General features: G+C 46.4%; 1 protein-coding gene across 1 annotated transcript; it reads right to left on the bottom strand.

Moving 5' to 3' along the window:
- Positions 1–438: 438 nt before the first annotated feature.
- On the bottom strand, positions 439–20,924 carry AMOTL2 (angiomotin like 2). Its single transcript, XM_048506121.1, has 10 exons — positions 20,693–20,924; positions 17,065–17,906; positions 13,212–13,476; positions 9,763–9,907; positions 8,751–8,843; positions 7,106–7,386; positions 5,213–5,505; positions 4,900–5,099; positions 3,819–3,992; positions 439–2,574 (listed from the first exon to the last, which is right to left on the bottom strand). The coding sequence occupies exons 2-10, from the start codon at positions 17,814–17,816 to the stop codon at positions 2,516–2,518; spliced, it is 2,262 nt and encodes a 753-aa protein (XP_048362078.1). The 5' UTR covers positions 17,817–17,906; positions 20,693–20,924; the 3' UTR covers positions 439–2,515.
- Between the last annotated feature and the right edge of the window lie 2,170 nt (positions 20,925–23,094).

Here is a 23,094-nt window from a genome sequence, read left to right as displayed (position 1 = left end):
ACGGTCCATCACAGTTTCCTTCACGCTTTGTATGAGTAGTATTATTAAGGTTAGTCTCTCAGACAGCATGATGGAGAAACAGTCCGCACTTTCTTGAGTAAAGTGGGACTGCAAAGCCATTTATGAGGCAAACTACTGATGATGCTTGGACTACAACAGGGAACTCAATGCAAGAGCTCCAGCTGTGGCAAAAGTTGAGCTTATTTTCCCATTTTATGATTTGCCAGATATTTTTTTCTGGCAGGGCTCTTATGCGTTTAAGATGAAAACTTAAATTTGGCCCAGAACACTTTTCCTGGTATAAACATGAAGCAGCCTTCCGTTTACCACACAACATTTAAGGCACAGGAAATACCCATTCCTTACAACCTGTGTGGGGGTTTGGTCTCCCTAACACCACAAGTCATTGGCATGTAATATAATAGAAGAACACATTAGGCTTGTTAGACAATATTTATTTTTTTATTAAAATATTGTTATACCAAGTGGAATGCTACAGCAATCTCGGTATAAGGCGGCATAATAAAACAGCCAGGTTTACATTTAAATACTTAAGATAACTTAAAACGCACCAAAAAACACCCCTCATTGTCTTTGGCAGAAAAAAAAAGTTCACAGCACAAAAATAGTTTAAAAGGAATACCAATATTAATACGAAATATATTAAGATGCGCTTCTTTCTCTCTTTCATAACTTTTTTGCTTTGTTTTTCACTTTGTAAACAATGCACAACTGAACACCTTTTTTTTTTACAGATCTGTGGAGGACTTTTTTTTTTAAAAAATGCAGTTGTCCAGCAAATGCAGATGCTTAACAGAGACAGGGAGTGAGAGGGGGAGGGGGAGTAGAAAAAAGTGTGAAAGCAGAAGCACCCGGATTTGGTGTAAAGAGAAATGCATTCACATCCAAGTTGGCTACTGTCAGAAGCCGGCTGCCAGTAGACAGGAGTGTAGAAGGCTCTGGTATGATCAAGACTTGTACATTCTGGAGAAGATCCAGAGAAAGAAAAAGAGGTGTTTGTGTGCAATCAATACTTTTCCAGAAATAAAAAAGACAACAGTTGGGGGTAGTCGTTTTTTGCATTTTCGTATTCACTCACATCATTCCCATAAATGCCCTTTATTTATTTACCAAAATACGAGCTGCAGACCACATACCCTACTTAACAAACATCTCAACTCAACACAAACCCCCGCACACATACTGCGCCATTCTTCTCCCACTCACTTGGAGCAAGTTTCGAGTCAAAAGCACTGCTTCTCTGAATAATTGCTATTCCCATCTGTAAGAGGCCCAACCATGACCCTGCCTTGGACCAGATGGTATTTTCTGCTGAAGGAACTTCCTCAGGTTTATGCCAGCTGGGGATCAGAGCCACGCATCCCAATACAACTGTGCTGAACTAAGCCACATAGGGAGATATTCCACTTAAAGAACTCAGCTTGGAAACGGCAATGCACCAAACAGAAACACTTGGCTTGTGGCTGCTATTCAAACAAAGAGCAGGGAAATTCCAGTCTGAAGCATCATGGGAAACTGCTTCAAAGGAAATGGAATCTGAAGGACTCTGAAGGCGGATATTTAACTCTGGATAAACAGGATATGAAATGGAGGAGAAGAAAAAAAAGAAATACTAAAAGAAATATAAAAACAGGACAATGGAGAAAAGAGCTTGGTGGGAAGCAAAGAGAGAAACGAGGCAGGCCGCACTGCAAACGACAGGAAGAAACAAGGAAAGTCAAAACGAAGAGACTGTGGCAGAATGAAATGTTGATTACTGTTGGGCTTGTTGTGACAGAAGAAAAGATATTTACAAAAAAAAGGACTCATCACTGATCCTCTACCTCAGTACCTATGAGAGGTCAGGTGCTGCCCTCCAGCCAAAAGTAGCCACTTGCTCGCAGTCCCCTGTATCCACAGCAGGTGAGAGGTGGACCGGGGTGAGAACAGGGTGCAGGGAATATATTCTAGGTACACCAGCACCAGACAAATACTCTTTGCTTAAGACAGCCTACACTTCAGGTCCAGGTACCTGCCAGGAGCCCAGTGAATCAGGCATACTGCCTCTTTTGGTGCCAAACCCCAGCTTGCAATCCTCTACGGGGCTACACCCAGGCAGCACAAGAGCCCTGCTCAGCTTCCCACTTCTCCTTCCCAGACCTTGGGAAAGCCAATGGCAAAGAAAACGTGGAACAGCGGTTTCTGTGCAAGCACCAGCTCCAAAAAACTGAACGCCTGCTGTAGCTCAGTCCACTGGAAGAAGAGAGAAACCTTTCTGGATGACTCAAAACACATATGGAAGCCTTCTGCTGTTGTCGCTCTGCAGCCCAAAATGCAACAGTCCATCTGATTGGTATTCTCTTCCAGCTCCCCTTGCAAAGTCTTTGTCTATCCACTCCAGGCCATCTTAATCGCCAAAGGGCTCTCTAGCCTGCTTTCCATCAGTCACTGTCCTTGGACAAGGCAGAAAGGAGTGGCCAGGTCTGCTCATGTGTGCGGAGGAGTCTTCCATTCCTCAGATGAGAATCTCCACCATGTCAGACAGGTCCAGGGTTTTAGAAGCTGGCAAAGTCTCTGCAGAGAAAACAGTTGATGGTTACTGTAAATGTTCAAAGAATGAGTTCTAAGCTACCTCTTGGCACAAGGATGGCACAAATGATCAGTGATCCCCGTGGTCTTTGCAGCAGAACATTTATCTTAATATTAAGCACTAAAATTAAACCAGGAAGGAATCTTCCAGCCACGTATTAGAAAATATCTTTTCAATTAACCAGAACGTAAGTCCACCTTTACCATTACATCTGTACAAAATAAGTGGGGCCAGCATAAACTCCAAGTTGACCTGTCTTTGTAGGCTTGTTCAAATAATTCTGTATGTGCAGTGAGTCCTTCTGTGCTTTAGGGTTTGGGTAGAGACTATGGTTGCCAACAGTCCTGGAGGAAAAAAATGTTCTATCCATTTTAATGGAGGTGCAATATAATGTTAAGTATCAGGCAGTGCTGTTTGCCTCTATGGCATGAAAAAAAACCACTGTCCATTTCAATACAATCAGCCTCCTTTAAAAGGAAAGGATATTTTCCTCCAGGTTTGTTGGCAACCTTGTAGAGCCCCCACAGAACAGTATGAAGCAAATGCTATCATCTGAGAGGATTGGGGAAACAGAAGGCAGTGCCTTACAAACCTTCTGGACCCGAATCACCCTTCAGAACTTCAGTTCTTCTCTGAGATATTGAGTCTTGAAACGTGGGGAACATCTAGAGTTTATTGTGAAATGAGGTAACTATGGCCCCTTCCGCACACACAAAATAATGCATTTTCAAACCACTTTCACAACTGTTTGCAAGTGGATTTTGCCATTCCGCACAGCTTCAAAGAGCACTGAAAGCAGTTTGAAAGTGCATTATTCTGCATGTGCGGAATGAGCCTGTGAAAACCTGACCACTATGAAATTTGTGGAGCTTCAAGGTATGTAGCCCTTTCACACAAGCCATTGAGTAATATCTCTGTGTGTCTTCCTTCCCCCCTTCCCCTGTCAGTGCTCTTCTTCCTCAGTCCACCTGCTCCTCGGGGATAAGTCTGCTCTGCATCACACGAAACCCATGATTAGTCACTATGGCAGGAATCTCAGCCCTGGCATTTAGCCTGCAAAAGGCAGCTCAATGTTCAACCTCTGAGTTATGTGAACCTTGTCAGGCATCCCTGGTAGGAGATGCCAGTTCACTGGTTGGAGCTCTTAGCCAAGTCTGCAAGAGAAGGTCAGGGGCTGGGCCTGTTCCACAGCCACTCTCTGTGGGTTAGTCCAACAGGTGTCTCTTACCTAACGAATCTGCCGTACCACTGTTGCTTTCAAGGTGGGGCTCAAGTTCTTCACCCTGAGGAGTCTTGGACGAGCCTTCTGTCTGTGTACTCCCATCTCTGCTGCAATGTTTGGTGTGGGAAGGAAGAGGGCCACAAGATGCTGGGCTGGCAGCTTCTGATGAGGCCTTGGAGGCTGAAGGAAGGGGAAAGGGAACCCAGTGAGATCAGCAAGTTCAGAGAACTCAAGATAGGCTTGCGGGGCTGGATGGGGGAAAATATTTACAACTGTGTGCTAACGCCCTTGTCTGCATTTCTTCCCGACCCTGAGCGCTGGCAAGAAAAGAAGTCAGAGTATCACAGTCCGCTCCCTAAACAGATATTTAGCCAGTCTGTAATTATAGCCCTTGTAGGATGAAATTCCATAGATGGGCTGTGGAGTTTTGGGTTTAATTCAGCAGGAGGGCCAACACAGATAGTAAATATCCCACCCTGGGTCCTAAGTCTATTTTTCAGTTCATTATGAAGCTCAATCTCTCCTCCCTCCCCATCCTTTCATAGATGGGGAACTCAAATTTGTTGTAAAATTCAAGTCAGGTAACTGTGGTTTATAGCAAGTTTAGCGCCTCTTCAAACCATAATTTGCAGGCAATCCTCTAGTAACACTGCCTTTCCAAATGTGGACATTGTGTCTATTATCCTTGCCTTTCCTCCAAGTCACTCAGTGTACATTGTGCTCCTTCCCCATTTTACACTCACAGGAACTCTCAGAGGTAGGTTAGACTGTATGGCTCAGCCAAGGTCACCCAGCCAATCTCATGGCTAAGTGAGGAAATGAACATGGATCTCCTAGATCCTAGTCTATCAGTCTAACAATTACACAACACTGGCTGACATAGCAACCCATGGTTCCTCACAGCACACTATGATTATCCCAAACTATGGAAGGAAAGGAGAAATCATGCATACGAAGGGTAGAGTGAGGGAGCAAAGATATATGAAATACAGCCACAGTCAAATGGAAGCTTAAGTGGAAAGGCACTGTACACGTTCCAGCTACAGAATCCTCCCAGTACATGTCCACCAAGCAAAGCTTCTCTTACCTGCACTACCTCGGGAACCACTTTCACTGCTAGTCATGCCTGGCCACAGCGGAGTCCCAGAGGCTGCAAATATAGATGGCACAGATTTGGCAGGTCGCAGAGAGCCCTGAAGAGCTTTGCTAGGTTCCTTGCGAGAGCGCTGCTGCAAGACTTTGATGACTGCGTCCTTCTCCAGTATTTGGGCATGCAGTGTTTTTAACCTGGGAAATAAAGAAGGCAAGCTTGTGATAAGAAGCTGGCATCAGCACCTGAACGTTGCAGAATTGGATTCTTTCCTTCATGCTGGGGTCAGGCCATTGGACAAGAAACAAACCTGTTCTCCATCTCCTGGTGCTTGTGATTGGCCAGCAAGAGGTCCTCGTCAAAACTGCTGTTGGGGGAATGGCGTGGGGAGTGGTTGATGATGGTGGTGTCGCGCTGTGCAGCAGCAGTGGCGGCAGCATCCATGGCAAACTGCCGCATGGTGCACTCTTCTAGATATTTCTGTTCCCACTTCGTCATATCGGCCTCTAAAGCTAGGATCTTCTCTTCCTTTTCTCTCAGCTGTTCATTCAGTAAATGGGCATTCTGCTCAGAAGAGCCTCCACTCGGCGCTCCCATCTGTCTCTGGATTGGCAGAAACAAAACCCCATTATCATAGAGTATTATCATAGAGCACGTCTGAAACAGCCTATATGATTGTTAAGCACAGGGGACCTGGGGATCTCCTGGACCAACCTACTGATGAATTTGAGCAATTCTGTTAGGATAGAGCATGTATCCATTAAGCATACTTTTTTTTTGCAATTAGCTTTTAAAGCAGGATATTGTTTAACTCATATTTGCCATCCTCAGAGAAGGAAATTCAGCCTGCCTACCTATCGGATCATCATTGGATGTTGGCACATCTCAGCTTAGGAAGAAGATACCCCAGGACAGTACCCCCGCACCTCTTCCAGGAGGCTGTTCCACAAGTATGGGGCAGCCACTGAAAAGCTGGAGCCCAGGCCATTGTACAGCATGCCTTAGACCAAGGTCCCCAAACTTTTTGAGCCTGTACATTTGGAATTCTGACATGACATGGTGAGCACAACAACAAAATGGCTTCTGCAGGAGGCACAGCCTGCCACAAAATGACTGCTACAGCTTAATTTCAGTAGCACACTGTAGATCCTTGTGCTGTGGTGGCAGCTGCTGCCAAAGCAACATTTTTTTAAAATCTGCACAGCTAATCTACAATAGTCAAGCAGAAGCCACGCTAGGCAGAAACCCTACCTGGCCCCTCTCGCTTCCTGAAAACACTTGACAAGTGTCAGAAAAGATGGCAGTGGGTGCTACGGTGTCCACAGACGTCACTTTTGGGGGCCTGTGCCTTAGACAGCAATATAATGCTGGTTTCTAATTGCCCCCAATAGGACAACAAATTGATTGTTCAATATCTGGTAGACAGATGCTTTACTAATAGCCATGCATACTATCTCACATGCTTAATTACTGGACTAATTGCACAGATGCACAAAATGATAAGACCATAGGAAAAGCCCTGCTAGATCAAGTCAAAGATTCATCTAGCTCATAATCCACAGATGCCCCCAGGAAGCCTACAAGCAAGGCCTGGGGGAAGTATATCTAATAGCCAACAACCATGGACATATCTGTACTCTATGAAAGTATGTAATCCCCTTAAAAGTCATTCAACTAATGCCAGCATCACATTCTGTGTCACAAAGTTCCCTAAATTAATCATGAATTGGGCAAAGAAACACTTTTGCTTGTCTTGAACTACTGCAGTCCAGTATCATTTGAGCTGCTGGACAGAATGAATTCTGATGTTCCAAAAACAGGCTTGGATCCAGGGGAGCAGAAGGATTTCCACCTGTAAAGCACAGCTTTCTCACTTTACCCATCCCACTCTGCAGTGCAATCCGGGGAAAGCCCTCTGGGGCTGCAGCAAGAGAGGCAAAGAAAGTTGTGGCCTCAGCCAAAACTCCTTTGGCCCATCAAAACACCCCATTGAATCCAAGCAGTATCCTGGGTACGAGTTGCCAGTTTAATGTTTTACAGTGATATCTCCCTTTCAATTCAAGCAATGGGAGATTGCTGAGCCACACACAAAGATATGGGACCATAGTTCATCTAAAATTAGCTGATCCAGATACCCCCCCAGGTTTTCAAGCACACGATTGTCTGTCCCTCTCCCTTGGCAATTGCCTGGCCTTCCTCTCACCTGCTGAGCTCGCAGCATCTTCAACTCTTGCTCCAGGCGAGTACGCAGACGCAGTTCCAGCTGCTCCCGCTTCTCACAGGCTGCCTGGAGCTGCCCCAGTGCCTGCTGTAGCCTCTCCACTTTCTCCACATAGGCCCGCTTCTTCCGCAGCTCATCCTCCATTTTGGCAGCTCGGGTCTGGGCATTGCTCAAAGCCTGTTCCAACAGCTCTGCCCGCCGGCGTTGGTCTTCATTGGCGCTACGCAGGATTGCAACCTCCTGTTCCTTTTCTTGCTGGTATTCTGCAGGGAATTCCAAGAGAAGAGGTCATTAATACAACTGGGAAAGCTTCACATGCAATCACCCTCCCCTGCTAGTCAGGAGACGAAAGCTTTCCCCTTGGTATCTCCAGAAAGACCTTTTGACTGCTTCCGCTACAAACTAAATCAGCCATTCCCCAAGTCAGCAGAACAGAAATGGTTGTCTGCATTCTTCACAGTGATTGAGCGTTTTCTCATTTAATTACTCCATGGTGGGGTAATACAGAGTTGAATGAAAACTATAAGAAACAAAAAATACGGATTTGTGCCGAAGTACTTTGTTCTTATGACCTTAGCTACTGATACCCAGATTCAAGCACCTAGGATAGGATCACAAAGGTGGCAACATGCGGGCTCAGTTCAATAAGAGTAAGGAAGCACTCATGACAGCTCAGTTGAATGGCCAATGTCTTTCAGCCTATCGCAAATGGCTGTACACTACTTCCTGCTTGCTATTTCCAAAACTAGAAGGACAGCATTGCACTGACAGAGCTCTGGAAGTTTCACCCACAGTTCAGGGGAAACTCCCAAATCATTTAACCTGTTTCCATGAACATTCCAGTAGAAAGGAACAGGAATGGGCTAGAGAAATAATTCTTTCCTTCAACACCTGCTCCCTGGTCTTTTTGCCCAAACTGATCTTATGAAAAAGATGTTTGTAAAGCAAAGGATTTGGCGGGTGGGGGAGGGGGATCTAATCCATTTGATGCAATTCTGTCATAATTTCCTTCAAGTGGCTCTGAGAATCGGTCTATAACAATGATGTTGTGACAGAACCGTACCTTTTCATACTAAACTGCCGTATTGACAAGACCAGGAAGAAAAATATTCTTTGGGGAGGGTGTAGGAGTGATCTCTGTGGAAGAGTAAAGGCAGTTTTTTGCTTTGGACACTGAAAGATAACCACTATGGCCTTCCCTCCCTGTTTCTGCCATCTCCCAGGCCAACTCTCATCCCTTGGCAACCATTTCTCCTTTTTCAAAATTCCAGAACAATAGCAAGGCAGAGACAACATCTTGGGCTTATGACTGAAACAGAGGGAGTGCAGCCTCTGTGCTGGAACAGCTGGAACAGCCACTGGAATGCAAAGAATCCAGGTCACACTGATGGCTCTGGTGATTAATGGCTCTACTTTAAGTGCCAAGAACAGCTTAGTGCTCTCTGGGGAATGCTAAAAAGCTTCCAAGAGAGGATCCACCTCCTCTTCCATCTTAAAGGGACCTTCAGCTTCCTCCAGGCCCAGCCCGGCAGCAAAAAGTGTCTGGGAAGAGAACTAACTACATTTGACAGCACAGTCCAGTTGAAATATAGTTCTACAATGGCAGAAGCATTTAGAGAACACTTACTTTGGGCAAGAAGTTTTGCCATAGCCCCCTGGTTCGCTTCTTGGCTTTCCTGGGTCCTACTGGCCAGCTGCTTGTTTGCAGATTCCAAGCGCTCTATGGCAAATGGAAAGAAAATGATTAGTCTGTAAGTTCATACAAACACACCTGAATTACTAGGAAGCAGCAGATATTGAGTTTCACTTGCTGGAGATGGCTGTGATAACATTACACAGAGTCAGGAAAGGAGGTCTACTAGCAAAGATTGCTAGATGGGAAGGAAACACCTTTGTTTTAGGTCTATTTAAGGGAGAAAACCAAGCATCACACTCTCTCATTTTGTTTTGCTATTAAATTTTTTCTCACTAATATGCCCAGGTCTAGAAACTGAGTTTTTTTTAGTAAACAAGGGGCATGGCTTTTGGATTCCTGCCAAACTGATGGTGCAGAGTTACACCCTTCTCAGTTCTTCACAGTCAATTCCTGCCAGGATAGATCATGTGAAAAAGCCATCCTGATGAAGCAAAGGATTGGGGGTGGGTGGGGGCTGACCTCATCCATTTGATGTAATTCTTTCATAATTTCATAATACTGTGTTTATGATTGCACAGCAAGTAGCTCTATTCAAATGATCCTCTAAACATGGTTGAATAAAATAAGTTACGGGGCTTATACACCCCCCCCCTTCCCTCCTCTGTTATCTGTTTAGCATTAACCCATTTGACCTGACGTTGGAAGCAGCAAACAATGGTTAGCACTTGCCTTCCAAATCAGAAACCCACCTCAATAGGAGATGAAAGCTATGTATGAGCAGGGAGGAAAGAGTATGCAAGTCTGTGGCAATTGATCATTTAACTGAGCCACTTGCTGCGGAAGTAGGCAGAGATACTATCTGATTGCACCACTAGGCAGATACATACTTGGCACTGGAAAAAGGCATACCATATTAGTGGCAACTAGAGCATTTGAAAGAGATTACCATTTCCTCTATGTTGACATAAGGACTAACTATTCAAGCCCAGCCACACTGCGTTACCTTTCAAATCCCGATTGAAATCCTGCAGCCTCCGTATTTCCCCATCCTTCTTGTTTCTCATGGCCTTCTCCAATGTCTCTCGCTTAGAAGATGCCTTCATTAGGTTTTCATAATCCTCGGAAATTCGTTGGATCTCAGTTTCCAACTTAAAAAGATAAAACCAAGGGACTTCAGTATCAGAAGATACCTGAACAACTTTAGCAGATTGCTTAAATGTGACTAGTAATATAATTTGCCTGCTTCAAGCTGCTCACATGGAAAACTGACCTGGGGTCTGATAGCACCACTCTTTTAATGCAGTTAGATTTTTGGGAGGTGGGGTCATATCTATTAACAATGTACTTAATGTATGATGACCTTTTAAACAGGACATTTAGGGATTTTGCTTTAAAAGGTTGTTCAGAGGAACAACCTGTTTAGAATTCTGATTTCCAGGTCCAGGGAGAAAACATCAGTTAAATTGATTTAACACATTTATAAGTAGATGTTATCTTATTCTCTGTCTTGAGCATCTAGAGATTCTTTTAAAATGCCCCCAATTTTCCTTTTCAGATAAGTACAGCTAAACCCTAGCCAAATTCCATTCTGATTTCCCACCAGATTGTCTCCAATTTCTGCCAGCTCATGGAACTATCCAACCCCCTGCTGAGAATGCAAGACACAGCCTACATAACACAGGGCTTAGCATTTGTTTGAAAGAAAGCAGTAAAGATCACATCAAACTAGCAAAGGGAGTGGCTGGCTGCAGCGCTTCCCTCTACCTGCGTTTTCTGGCATTGGGAGGTGAGAGTTGACAACTCTGTGAACCCCCAACTTTTGGCAAAAACAAACAACCCCCCCAAAAAAACTTAAGCAAGGCTCACAACACCCAGGAAACAGATTTAAAAGCAAATGACATTGAAAAAAAAACAATTACATAATTTATGTGTATCTCTGTATTAGAAAACATGACAATTGCTTCAAAATTCTGCAATCTTTCCTGCCTCCTTGGCTCTTCTCTCCCTCTCCCATTCAGTCCCTGCAGACAGGGTCCTGACATCCAATTACATATTCCATTTTTGCCCCTTTCCTTTGCAAGCTTGGCACGTTCTCTTTGTGTCCCCACCTCCGCAGCCCTGGCACCTCTGCAGCCCTGGCACGTGTCCCCCTACAATCCCCAAATAACTCATTGGTTCAGGGTGAGCAGTCTTGCCCTTGGCTGAAGCTGGGCTAGAACAGGCCTCTCCTTGTGTGCCTCTACACAAAAGGCTTTCTGTGACTGGCCTAGTGTAAACCCCAAGAGGGAGGGCGCAATAGCGCGAGGGCACAACTGTTAACAGAGATGGTGAATAGACTCTTTTCTGTCCCCTCAACAACTGCTTCAGCTTAAGACCTGTTGTGTGCTGAGCGCTTGTGTTCCACAGCTGTTTAACTGGGGGGGGGGAGATATTAAAAAATTTGCAGAGATTCATTTTCATGACAGCTGTTTCTGCGAGACACAAGACAAAAGCTGGAGAATTTCATGAAATATTGCTAAAAAGACTGGGGCCATGAGGGTTTTTGCTATACTCCCTTAGGATGATAATGACTACTCTCAGCAGCAATCGCTGCTTCACAATGGTCTTGACAAGCATTCTTCGCAGCAAGGGATTGTTGCATCCCATAGGAATCGCTACCCTCCTATCCAAAGACTGAAAACATAGGAAGATGTACTTGTTCAGTAGCAACGTATTGCCCAGGCGTGGTTAGGCCACCCTTAGCTTCCCATCTCTCCTGCTGGAACGAACAGTTCCAGTTGCAGGAAATCCTTACATCACTCACTCTGGAAGACAACTGCATCCCTTGGCGTATTCCAAGACCTTTTGGTCAAATATCAACACTATCCCAATTCTCCTCATTAAAGATTTATACCTCAGTGACCTCAGGAATGTGCAATTGGGGTGGTGCCAACCTACAACCAAGCCCCACAGCTCTTCAAACTCATCAGACAGCCATCTTGTGCAGAGTTATTCAAGCACGTCAGAGCATCTCAGCATTTAGCTTAGGCCGGAGTAACTACATAGGACTGCATAGTAAGAGGGCTCTGGGATCTCTGACCATAGAGAGGGGTCCCACTTCAACAACAGCACGGTCACTTCCCAGCTCATCCATCACTGCAGCTATTAATGGCCAAGAAGGATAATTCTGTCCCTGTTTTGGAGCCCAAGAAGCCAGTTCCTTGCAACCTCATCTCTCTTTACACTGCCCAAGTTCGTGAGTGCTGATCAGGCACAATTAGCATTTTTATCACTTTGAGGAGTTCAATGAGCACTCAGGCAACGGCTGTAAGCAAGGAAGTTCCCTGCAGTCACAATCTACAAAACGTACTTGTCATCTCCCTCTGCCATTTTCCCTTAAGCTTATGGCAGGGCTCGCTCGCCTTCTCAAGCCTCAGAGCCCCTTTAGAATTCTGACACTCCCGTTAACTTTTAAAAGGAACACACACCATAACACTGTGAAGATCTCAGTCACATGTCCAGTGGCCAATCAGAAGCCCTATTGGGCAAGAGCCCCTTCCTGGCCCCTCCTATTTTCCAAAAACACTTGACAGGTGCCAGGCACCAATGGCCACCACGTTGGGGACTTATCTTACAAGAAACCACAGATTGGCTCTTGTAGCATATTGCAGGACAGAGAGACTTGAAAAGGGTCAAAGAGGAAATTTCAAATTAAAAACATGACTAGGCATGCAAAGAAAGCCTAATCTCTCAACCTCTCCCCTCAACAGAGCAGTTAAAAGCACTTCCAAGTCTTGCAGTCAGCCATTAATGAAGAGAGAACAAGCCAGTCAGTATCTTTAAAGTATCCATCCATTTCTGACATTAAACACGAATTTAAACTCTCTGGCTGTTTCCGCACGGTGGCGGAAACCCACCTCCACCAACATAAATTATGCTGGTGGAGGCTCGGGGACTGCTCGCACGGTAGCGTGCGAGCAGCCCCGAAGATCCGCCAAACCGGAGAAGCCTCCGGTTCGGCCCCTCTACTGACCTTCCCATCCAGCACTGCTCTGGAGGGCTGGAGGGACACGCCTACACTGCCCTCCGACCTCCAGGAGTGGAAACAATCATAATTATTCTCCAGAGCAGGGCTGGACGGGAAGGTTAGTGGAGGGGACGGGAAAAGCAGTGTCTTCCCGCTGGTGCTGTTCACACCGCGCCGGCGGGAAGACGCACTTTTCATAAGCCTTTGCGCCGCTCGGAGGTGGCCAGGACTGCACTGCTGCGTGAACAGCACCCCAGAGATGGTGTTTTCACCGTCCCCTGGGGCGCTGTTATTTGCCCATGTGGAAACAGCCTTTGGGTCTGGGAAGGAGTGATTGACGGGCATGCAATTCCTGGGATGTGGCAGAATCAGACGACATGTGGATGTCGCATCTGTGACTCACACTTGGGCTCCTGAGAAAAGTCCAGCTTTCCCTGCTCCTTTACCTTCTGGATTCGGTTGGCTTTTTCCCCGTAGTTTTCCAGTTCCCTCCGCAGGAGCTCATGTTCCCTCTGAAGCTTCTCATTGTCTCTCAGCAGCTTCTCATTCTCTGTCAGCACAGCTTCCATTTGAGACAAGTGACTACTGGTGGAAGCTGCCTGGGCTGTCATCAGGGCCTCCACCCCAGCTGAAGTGAGGGATCCCAGAGGACTCTGGCACAGCGTGGCCTGCTGGGGAAGAAACGCTTGGGCCATCTGAGCCTGCATCACCCTGCAGAAAGGAGAGTGGAAAGAATTAAAGACGGGCATTTTGTAGCAAGAAAGCCTCAGCGCTGTACTTCAGGTGTGCTCATGTGTGACTCAATTCAAGGGCTGGATGCAATCAAGGATTTTACACCTATAATTTCTGCCTTCTAGCACTTAGTTGACTTCTCATACTATACACTTTTAGAAACCTTTCTGTAAACCAAGACGATCTGAAACAATTATAATTATTCACCAGAATAATGATATTTAACAGTTATACATTATTTTAGTGCCCAAAGCACTTGGCATATATAATCTTGTTGCTGTGTGGTAAAATAAAACAGAAGCCTAATGGCACCTTAAAGACTAATAATGTTCAGCACGAGCTGCTGCGAAACACGGCTCACTTCTTCAGATGCTAGAAGAGGAAAAAAATTTCTACATATTTATAAAGCAAATTAAAGAAGGGGAGGGGCAAAGAAAGGAGTTGGGGGGCACAGAATGGCTTGGTGTGAATCCTGTCATAAATCTTTCAGGATGATCTGTGAAGAAACTGGAACAGCTTCTAGCTTCTCTCTCATGGGGTGAGCCAGAATTATCACCTCCATACTGCAGATATTGGAGGTAGGGAAGAGAGGCTGTTGAATCATAGCCAAGGGGTGATTTTAACTAGACTAATTGTCTCAGCTACTATGCTATGCCAGCTCTGAATAATCCTGGATATACTTATATATACTTATAAGTACTTAAAGGTTAAAAAATTCTTAATATCTTTTGTGAATTTTTGAGACAGATGAAAGTTCTGTTTTGTACACAAGAACTCTGTGGCAACAATTAGTATCTATCATCTACTTGTCCAAAAATCATTCCTCCTGCACCTAATCTTACTCACAAAGCACGTGACTGTTTCAACAAGCCTTTCCAAGTTATCAGCAACAGAACAGAGGTGACAAGAACAACTTATGCAAATCCAGGGCATGCTATTTTTGTATATTTTGTGTTCTTGCAATCCCTTTCTTCTCAAAGCCCTCATGTTTAAAGAACAGCTACGATGCCAGTCTCCAGGTATGACCTGGGGATCTCTTGGAATTATAGTTAATCTCCAGCCTACAGAGATCAGTTCTCCTGGATAAAACAACTGCTTTGGAGGGTGGACTGAAGGTCATTGTACCCCACTGAGGGCCCTGTCCCCCTCACGCTCCCCTCCGGAGGCCAGGGGGGACCTGGCAACCCTAAAATTCATTATATCACTCAATACTTTGCACATATTTAAAACACAGAGGAGCATAAATGGGACCAAAAGAGTCACCATAATACATCACTTTGCCCAATGTTAAGCAAATTGGCCATTCGGTTCACAAATAAATTGATCATAAAGTAGATGCCCACCTTTGAAGCATACGGTATTTGTATACATTCATTCATTATTTAGCAGGCTCCTTTTAAAAACTCCTGACTTGTAACCTTGAGATCCTGCTATTTTGTGCCACGCTGTTAAAATACACTGTTGGGTTGTAACCTTGATCCTATCTACTTGAGACCATGTCTGTTGATATCAATGGAATTCACTTCCAAGTATATGTAACAAACTTGGGACTGGATCCAGCCAGCTTTTCAGCTGAAAAAGGAATAACCATTAAAGAAATGCTACACAGGTGATCAGACAACCTACATGGACAAAATTCAAGTGGGAAGGAGGCTGTGTTGATGAGAGAAACTGAAAAGAACTGAGTGAAGAAGCTGGCTGGATACAACCTTTACAGTACATTCCTAAACCAAGTTATACCATTCTTAGTCCACTGAACAGGTTTAGAACACGGTGTGACTCTTTTGGGTTTACACTGACAGAATGCCAAGTTCAAATGGACAAAGCAATTTTTTTAAAAAAGGGGGATTTCATAAGAGGCATTAATTTGAATAGGTATTCACACACTTGAAATATGACTGATATGTGATAAAGGCAATTTAGTAAACAATAATCTATTGTATGCAGAGCTCTTATTTGCTCAGTAATCATTGTTAAAATGATTGCTAATAGCTCACAAACTTCATCCTTAATGAGAGTTGGAAATTCCTAGAATTCAACATGGCTCCCAGCATGGAGCCCTGAATGGGAAGGAACTTCCTGAAAAGACATGGCTTCATCTGATTGAGGTTCGTCTGTTAGAAACTTATTCAGACATTCTTGCGAAGTGATCTGGTGGCAAAGATCAAATACACATTCCTGTCAGCATACAGTCCCACCCCTCCTTTTTCCTCACAAAAGAGTTTATTTCCTGTCTCCGACACTATCTCTTCCTGTCAGCATTCACCCAGTTTGCCTCACATCAAGATATCACAGTTCAGTCCCATGCTCCCTCTTCCTTCTCTAAATCTGTTGCTTGCCAGCAAATTGCAGCACACAAAGGCAGGCCAAACTGCTGAGCCACCTGTCAAGCTTTATCTGTCCTAAGCAAACAGCAAAGCCCTTTACATGATTTCAAAACACTCAGATGAACAGGAATATCAAGCACCTGACATTGTCCAAGCTCAGTCCTTTGCGAACCCATCCATTGTTAGCTGTACAGCTCAAGACACAGGAAAGCACGGGCATGCTAAGGGGTTAAAATATTAATTGGGGGAGGGAGTATTCTAAGTGCTCAGGTTGGTCACCTGAGTGCTTTCTCCTAAGCTCTCATTGTCTACCTTTCTCTATTCAGAAAAAAAAGACCTTTTGTATGTAACCGCATGCAACATCTGCTGAGCACAGCGCTGCTGCTGCTGCTGCTCTTCCCCTCTCCTGTGCTTTTGTCTCACATTTAACCTCACTGTTGCTATTTTCCTTTGTTCCTGAAGAGGCCACAATAAGAAGCAGGCTCAGAGTCCTCTCTCTGCTCTTGGGTCTGTCTTGGATGAAAAATGGTGTCCTGACCCACATCTTCCAAGGAATCATTCAGGGATTCCGTTCTTCTTCATTAGTTCTGCTCAAAGATGTGTCCATGGGGCAACCACACCATTCCTCACAGGTGGTTTGATTACTTCCAGCATTTCCATACCATCTGATCCTGCATTTTTTGCTTTCTGGCTTACCTGGGACCAGAGTGTGCCTTCCCAGCCAAGATCCCCCTTCAGTACACATCAAGCACCCCCTTTCCAAAGTGAAGTAAACCTGACATTCAAATAGTCCCTCAAATACAGAGTTCATTTCCATAAGTAAAAGCAACTTGGAGAGGGTTTGAGCCACTCTTCATTGAGAATAATCAGTACACAGTATTTTCATTCATGGCATTCAGATTCTACATTCATTCATTACCAAAATCCACTTCTCATTTCTGAAAAGGAGGAAGGCGATTTCTGATCAGAGAAATGGAACAATTTGATTGAAGCAAAAGCTTAAACCAGCAGCTGGATCAAGTTTTGGGATCCTCAAAATCCTTGATAATTCCAATCAATAATTAAATTTCCAATTAGAAGCCTATCCACGGGATAAGTAAATGGCTTGCTTGAACAGTTCACCACCCAAGCCCTCCAGCAGCCATCCTTTTGATTCAATCCTGGCAAATATACTTTGCAACCACAACTGAACACTGCTAGAGACATAACAACAAAGTGCTGAATCAATACAAACGCTCACCTGATTTCAGGATGTTGAAATCCTGGACCTTCTCTGTAGTGGTGCCTGGTATCTGGCAGGTAACTGCCTACAATCTCTTGAGAGGGGATTATATAGGGGTATTCTGGAGGGGGAGCATGGGGCACCAGTTCCTCAGGGAGCTGGCCTCTGGAGACACAGAGCTGGTAGTGCCTGGAGAGCTGTGGATAGCTGTGAGAGGAGCTCATGTGACTCTGAGTCTTGGCGCCATTCCTCTCAAGAGACATCTGCAGGAGCCGCTCACTGAGTGACCGCACGTGCCCATGTTTCAGCTCTTTCAGCGATTCATCCTGATGCTTGCTGCTGCTGCTGGCATCCGAGGCACAGGCTCTACGTTGGCCTCCCTCAGCACGAGCCCCAGAGCCTGTGCTGACTTGTTGCCCTCGTTGCGAGGCATAATACTGGGAATGAGCTTTTGCCTCCTCATAGGTGGGAAGCTCCTCTCCCTTGTGCTGAGGTTGGTAGAGTTGATACATGTTATTTTCCAGGTAGAGGTGGTCGCAGTGGTGCTCCTGGCCCTGGGGCTCCTGGCGTGTGGATTGGTGAACCATCTGGCTCTCTTCCTGGGTGAGACTCTCTAGGGAGGACTGTGGGGTGCCACCGCTTCCCCCTCCACGCAGCGCCTGCTGTTGTATTGCAAGCAGAGTTCGGTTCTCTGTGAGATTGCCATATCTCAGTTGCTCCTGAATGAGGCGGTGAAGCACAGTCCCTGAAGAATCCTCTGCTGTCCGCATTCTCAATTAGTAGGTTGCCAACAAGGATTTTCCAAAGACACAGAAGACACTATCCCGGGGACCTAGCAGCCACTGTGCAGCCAAGGGAACCTGAAAGAGAAGAGATCAGAAATCATTCAGCTTGGCTGGTAGAGTCGGCAAGCAGCCTTCCATTTTTTTCTTGGGTATGCAGCAGCAGAACTATCATTCAGGACATTTGGACTCTATTTAGAAGCCACAGTTCTCCCAGGGAGGTCACCTAAACTACATCATAGGGCCATTATAGCAATATAAGAGGTCACTGCATGTACTTCCATGCTGACCTCTTTGGAAGAAACAGGAGATATAGTTGTGATAAATAACATCTAAGTTATTGTTTACTGATATCTGCAAGCAATTCAAGAGTTCTTGGAGTTGGGTAGGAATGTAATAAAGAAATCCGCTGATGAGATTATCAGGGACCTTTATTCCAAGTAGATTTGCTCAAGATTGCAATTTTACAGCATATTTTACTCCACCACTCAGTGGAATTTACTGTGCTTAGTCACTAGGCAAAGGATTGCAACTCACCATGAGCACTACAAGGGATACATACTTTTTAAAAAATCAGATTTATTCTCACAACAGTCGTGGCAAAGTAGGTCACACATTTTTTAAAAATCAGGACTGGTCAGTGTCAGCCAATGAATTAGGGAAGGTATTTAAACGTACCTTCCCCAGGTCCAAATTCAACACATTGCCCGCTGAACCACACTAGGGGTGAGAAAGAATCTGTGGTCTAAAATGAAACTGTCTGATGGTCCAGAAGATGCACATTCATCCTCTCCCAATATTTTTTATTTACTTATGTTTTATCTTGCTGGTCCTCCACAGAGTGGGTTTTGGTTCTGCAAGAGATACTATCTCCTTTAGTCCTCAGGATGAGAAGAATGGTCAGATTTAAATGTTATGGTCATTTGGACAATATGCTGTTGACCACAGATCAATCATAGCTCCAGTGACCTTCTGGTGAGGCTTGAGCACTAATCCAGCTGCTGGAAGGCCCTCCTCTCTTCACCTCCATTCATGGGAGCTCCTTTCACTACAAAATCGTTCACCACAAGGGAAACAGAATTCCATCACCCCAAAGTCATACATTTGACACTACTCCAGAATGAAAACAGCACACAATACAAAGATGGTAAATTCTAGCTGAAAGGTACATTTCCCGTTTTAAAAAAGAAAGCAAATTTCATTCAGAGGGCAGGCCAAACAGTCAGCAGCTCATTTCTGTAACTTTGGCTGTAGCTCACTAGTAAAGCACGCGCAAGGTCCCAAATATACCACCCAATTATCTTCAGTTAAAAGATCATAAACAGAAAATGTTGAGGAAAAACTGAGTTTTCTTTGCTTGTGGTTTTGGAGATGCCCTGCCAGGCACGGGAAACAAAACTGAGCTTACCTAATGGTCTGGCTCTGCATAATACAGTTTCACATATGCTAACTTTGGGAGAGACGGGCATCCTGCCATACCACCATAATACCACAGAACTAGAATCTTATGCTGTAAAAGGTTTGGAGGCTAACAGAATGCAGTAGCTACACACTTGTCAATATATTTTGCAGATGTATTACTCCTTGTTTTTGTAAAAATCAGCAGTTCCTTATCTTTGAATGATTCCATACAATTTTGACACCCCCAAAATGCTTCTAAGTTTTAATTTGGATCCTTTTTAAAGCCATGTGGTTCGTTTCAAGGGAGAGGTCTCACCCAAGCCCTCCCCATTGAATGGCAATGATAAAACAGCTCACCCTCACCAACACCATCAAGGGCACTGCTAGACAGACCTGGGCAGAGTGGTCCCTGCAGAGCTACTACAGCTTGGATCTACTCGCTTTTGGCACCACGCAGCCATCTATGGCAGCAGCCCACTGAGTTAAATGGCCAGACTGCCCCTAATTTGCACTGCACTTTGCAACGTGCGAAGTTTGTTGCTCCTTCTTATCTCAACGACAAAAGGGTCTTGTGTCGTTTTGAAGATTATGGAAGTTATTGTGGCACAGGCACACGTCGGTTGTTCATTTGGCTGGCACCAAATAACACCGCGATAAATCAGTTTCCAGAAGATCTCCCCGAGCAGGGGAGAGAGCTGGCACCCAGGACAAGACCCCCGCCCGCCCGCCCGCCCGCCCGCCCGACACACACACACACACACACACACACACACACACCGGTCCTTGTAGAGAAGGCTCGCCTACAGCGCACTCAGCAGATTGCCATCTGCGCAGTATTTCGAGTCCCCCAGCCTGGCTGCCCGCTCTTTGTTTTCCAAATAGTTCCGCACTGACATCATCGGGGTTTGGATTGCAATTAACATTCCTTCGAAGTGAGAACGAGCGAGCTCACGGCTCCGGAAAACACGGGCCAGCGGGCAGGACAAAGCCCAGGCTGCAGCTCCCGCGGGGAGACCCCCAGCACCTGCAATCCCCCCAGCTAATCGGAGAGCGCTCCCCTTCGCAAAGCGGCAGGAGGACCCGAGAATCCCCTTCTGCTGTCCCCGAGACCTGCAAACTTCCCGTGCTTTGCACGCACCGGAGAAACTATAAGCGGGGAAGGGAAGGCGATTCAAACGGGGAAAGAGGATGACACCGACAGGAATTCGGGGGTCGCGTCCGCCGGCCTCAATCCAGGCCGCGGGGGAGGCAAAAATATTTAACTCCTGGTCTGGGGTCCGCAAAGCAAGCCCGCCGGCAAAAGAAGCAAAGGCTTTGCGCGCCCCACCGTTTAGATTAGTCCAACGTCGGACTAGAAGCCACGGTGACAGGCGCAAGAAAGAAGCGGCACACTTCCAACCCAGTCCAACATATGGCACAGGCCTGGCCGGTTTCTCCACAGTCGCAAGTGGCGAGAAACTTACCCGATCATAGTCCCCCAAATGACCCCGCGGTGGCTGAAACCCCCCGCTAGCCCCACGCGGGCTTTGGGACGCGCTGCAACCCGAGCTGGCAACCCCAGCAAAGCCCGCGGAGCTCCTGGCTCGGGCGGCTGGGTGCGCGTAGCCTTCGCCTAGCTGAGCGCTCGCCTCTGCCCCTGTTGGAAGGAAGGCACGACTGAGCGCAGCGCCTGCCTCCTCCGGCAGTAATGAGAGCCAGGGAGGCCGGGCTGCGTAAGAGCTCGCTGCTATGCCAGGAATGCAAGAGTTTCAGGTTCCCCCCCTCCTCCCTGGATCAAAGCCGCTCACTACAAATAACTTGGCGGCTCCTCCTCCTCCTTCTCCTCTTGCAGAGGCGACGAGTCCGGGGTGCCGGGAGGGGGCGCCTGGCTGCGATGAATCGGCCAACCCGCTCGGCAGAGCGAAGGCCCCGCTTACCTCGATGCGCCAAAGCGCTCCCGGGGGCGACTGCAGTGAGAAGACAACAGCGGAGCAAGGCCCAGGGGTGAGGGAGGCAGATGGGGACACTTGACCGAGGATACGGTGCCAAGTCTGGGTTGCAAGCCCGTTCCTAGGATATATCGCCCTGTTTGGGACATTTCAGAAATAAAATAGCTCCCCCGCCCCGCAAAAGGCTCATGTCAGGAATCTATTGCTATACCTAGAAGTAAAGTGTCAGCCAGTCCCCTGTTAAGATCAGGAAAACCGGAAAACCGGGCCACCCGCAGCCAAAGTAAGGAATTCTGTGCACGTGGGGAACTCCCCAGTTACCTGGGGGGAAAGTCTTGGCAAATTAAATGCGTGGTTACCTTGAACCACAGGGAAAGTGGTATTAAAATATCTTAAATGAATAAACCCCAATGGCCTGATAAGGAGGACTGGAAATTATCCATTAGGCACAGAACACTGAGAGCAACCAACTGGTAAAGGGAAGAAGAGAAAACTAGTCTGTTATAAGGTTTCTAGATTCCCAGAGGGAAATATTAGGCACTGGGGACAGGATTTTCAAATAGTCCTGCTTTCCTGTGGTTGTTTATGTTCCCCGCACCTCCGCTTGCCTCTCCGCTTGCCTCCCCTCCTCTGATATGGAGGCAGGTTTTTGAGTGTCCCAAAGAGGAGGCCTATAGTGGTCTTCTCCCCCTCATGTTCCTCTCCCCACCCCCAAAGACAGGTTGCACTGTCTCTTAAATTATCCTTAAGCCTTCCTCCGTTCCTACTGATCACCACAATGCCTGAAAGCTGCGAGGAAAAGATGTACAGATTGCACTGTTGAATATCCATGAATTTCCATCTCTCTGGGTCCACTAGTGATTGGAATTGTTTCTTCCTGTTCTATCAGCTGTGTGGGTTCTGGCTGTTATTTGGCTATAAGAGGATGGTCCATAGAAGGGGTTGATACTTAAGATGCAGGGAGTTCAGTCAAAGGGTGCTTCCGCATTGTCGTGCTCGACCTGAGATCGACTAGAGTCCGACCCGAGTCCTCCGCACAGACGTAGCGTCGGACTCGTGTCTGACTCGACTCACCTCCCTCTCGCCATTGAATTTCTCGACTCTACTGGGGAGTTGAGTCGACTGGCGGACTCGGGTTGCACTCGAGCCGAAGCCGACGGAGTGCGGAATCTCCGTCACTCGACTCTGCCATGTAGCCAATCACAACTAAGTATTTCGCCCATGCGCAGAAGGGGAGACTCGTGGCGGCGCGAAAAGCTTTGGGCATGCGCAGAACGGGGGACACAGCAACCAATCGGAACGCAGCACAGGGAGGTGGTCCCGCCCTCTGAGCTCGGCTCCGGAGACACGAGTCGGCTGCTGTGCGGAGGAACGGGAGGACTCGAGTCAAGGTAAGACTCCGCCGACACGAGTCAAACCTGAGTCGACTCGTGTGTCCGGAAGGGCTCAAAGAGTCAGACATGGGGAATTATCAAATGCACTGGAAGCTCTGGCTAGAGCCACTTGAATGTTAGGCAGCTTACTCCCAGGTCAGCATGCACAGGATTACATTCTTAGCTGGTGGATCAGCATGTACTAAATGAGAAATGTGCTTCTCATATTTGTGTGGGGATGTCATTACATGGGGGTGGGGGGGGGGGAGCTGTGGAGACCTGGTGCACTTTATCCAAAATCATCAGTTCCTCAGTGATTCCCCCACTTTGTTCACCATGATTCCACCTTCTGCAGATTTGGTGGTGGTGGTTTGGCTTCTTTATTCAGTCAGTTTTTCCATCTCCCTGTCCTCTCCAAATCAAAGAAGCACCCGAAATCCCAGTTTGCTTCCCCTATAGATGGTTTAACACTTCAAGGAGATGCCTCATGGCAATAAGTTGTCAAATCGGGACAGAGACTTACACAACAGTTGCCCTCCTGGACTATGTGGCTCATGATGAATT

This window comes from Sphaerodactylus townsendi, linkage group LG08 (assembly GCF_021028975.2).
Source record: "Sphaerodactylus townsendi isolate TG3544 linkage group LG08, MPM_Stown_v2.3, whole genome shotgun sequence".
Lineage (NCBI taxonomy): Eukaryota > Metazoa > Chordata > Lepidosauria > Squamata > Sphaerodactylidae > Sphaerodactylus > Sphaerodactylus townsendi.
Note: the sequence above shows the minus strand (reverse complement) of the source record. Positions and strands in the feature narration are given on the sequence as shown.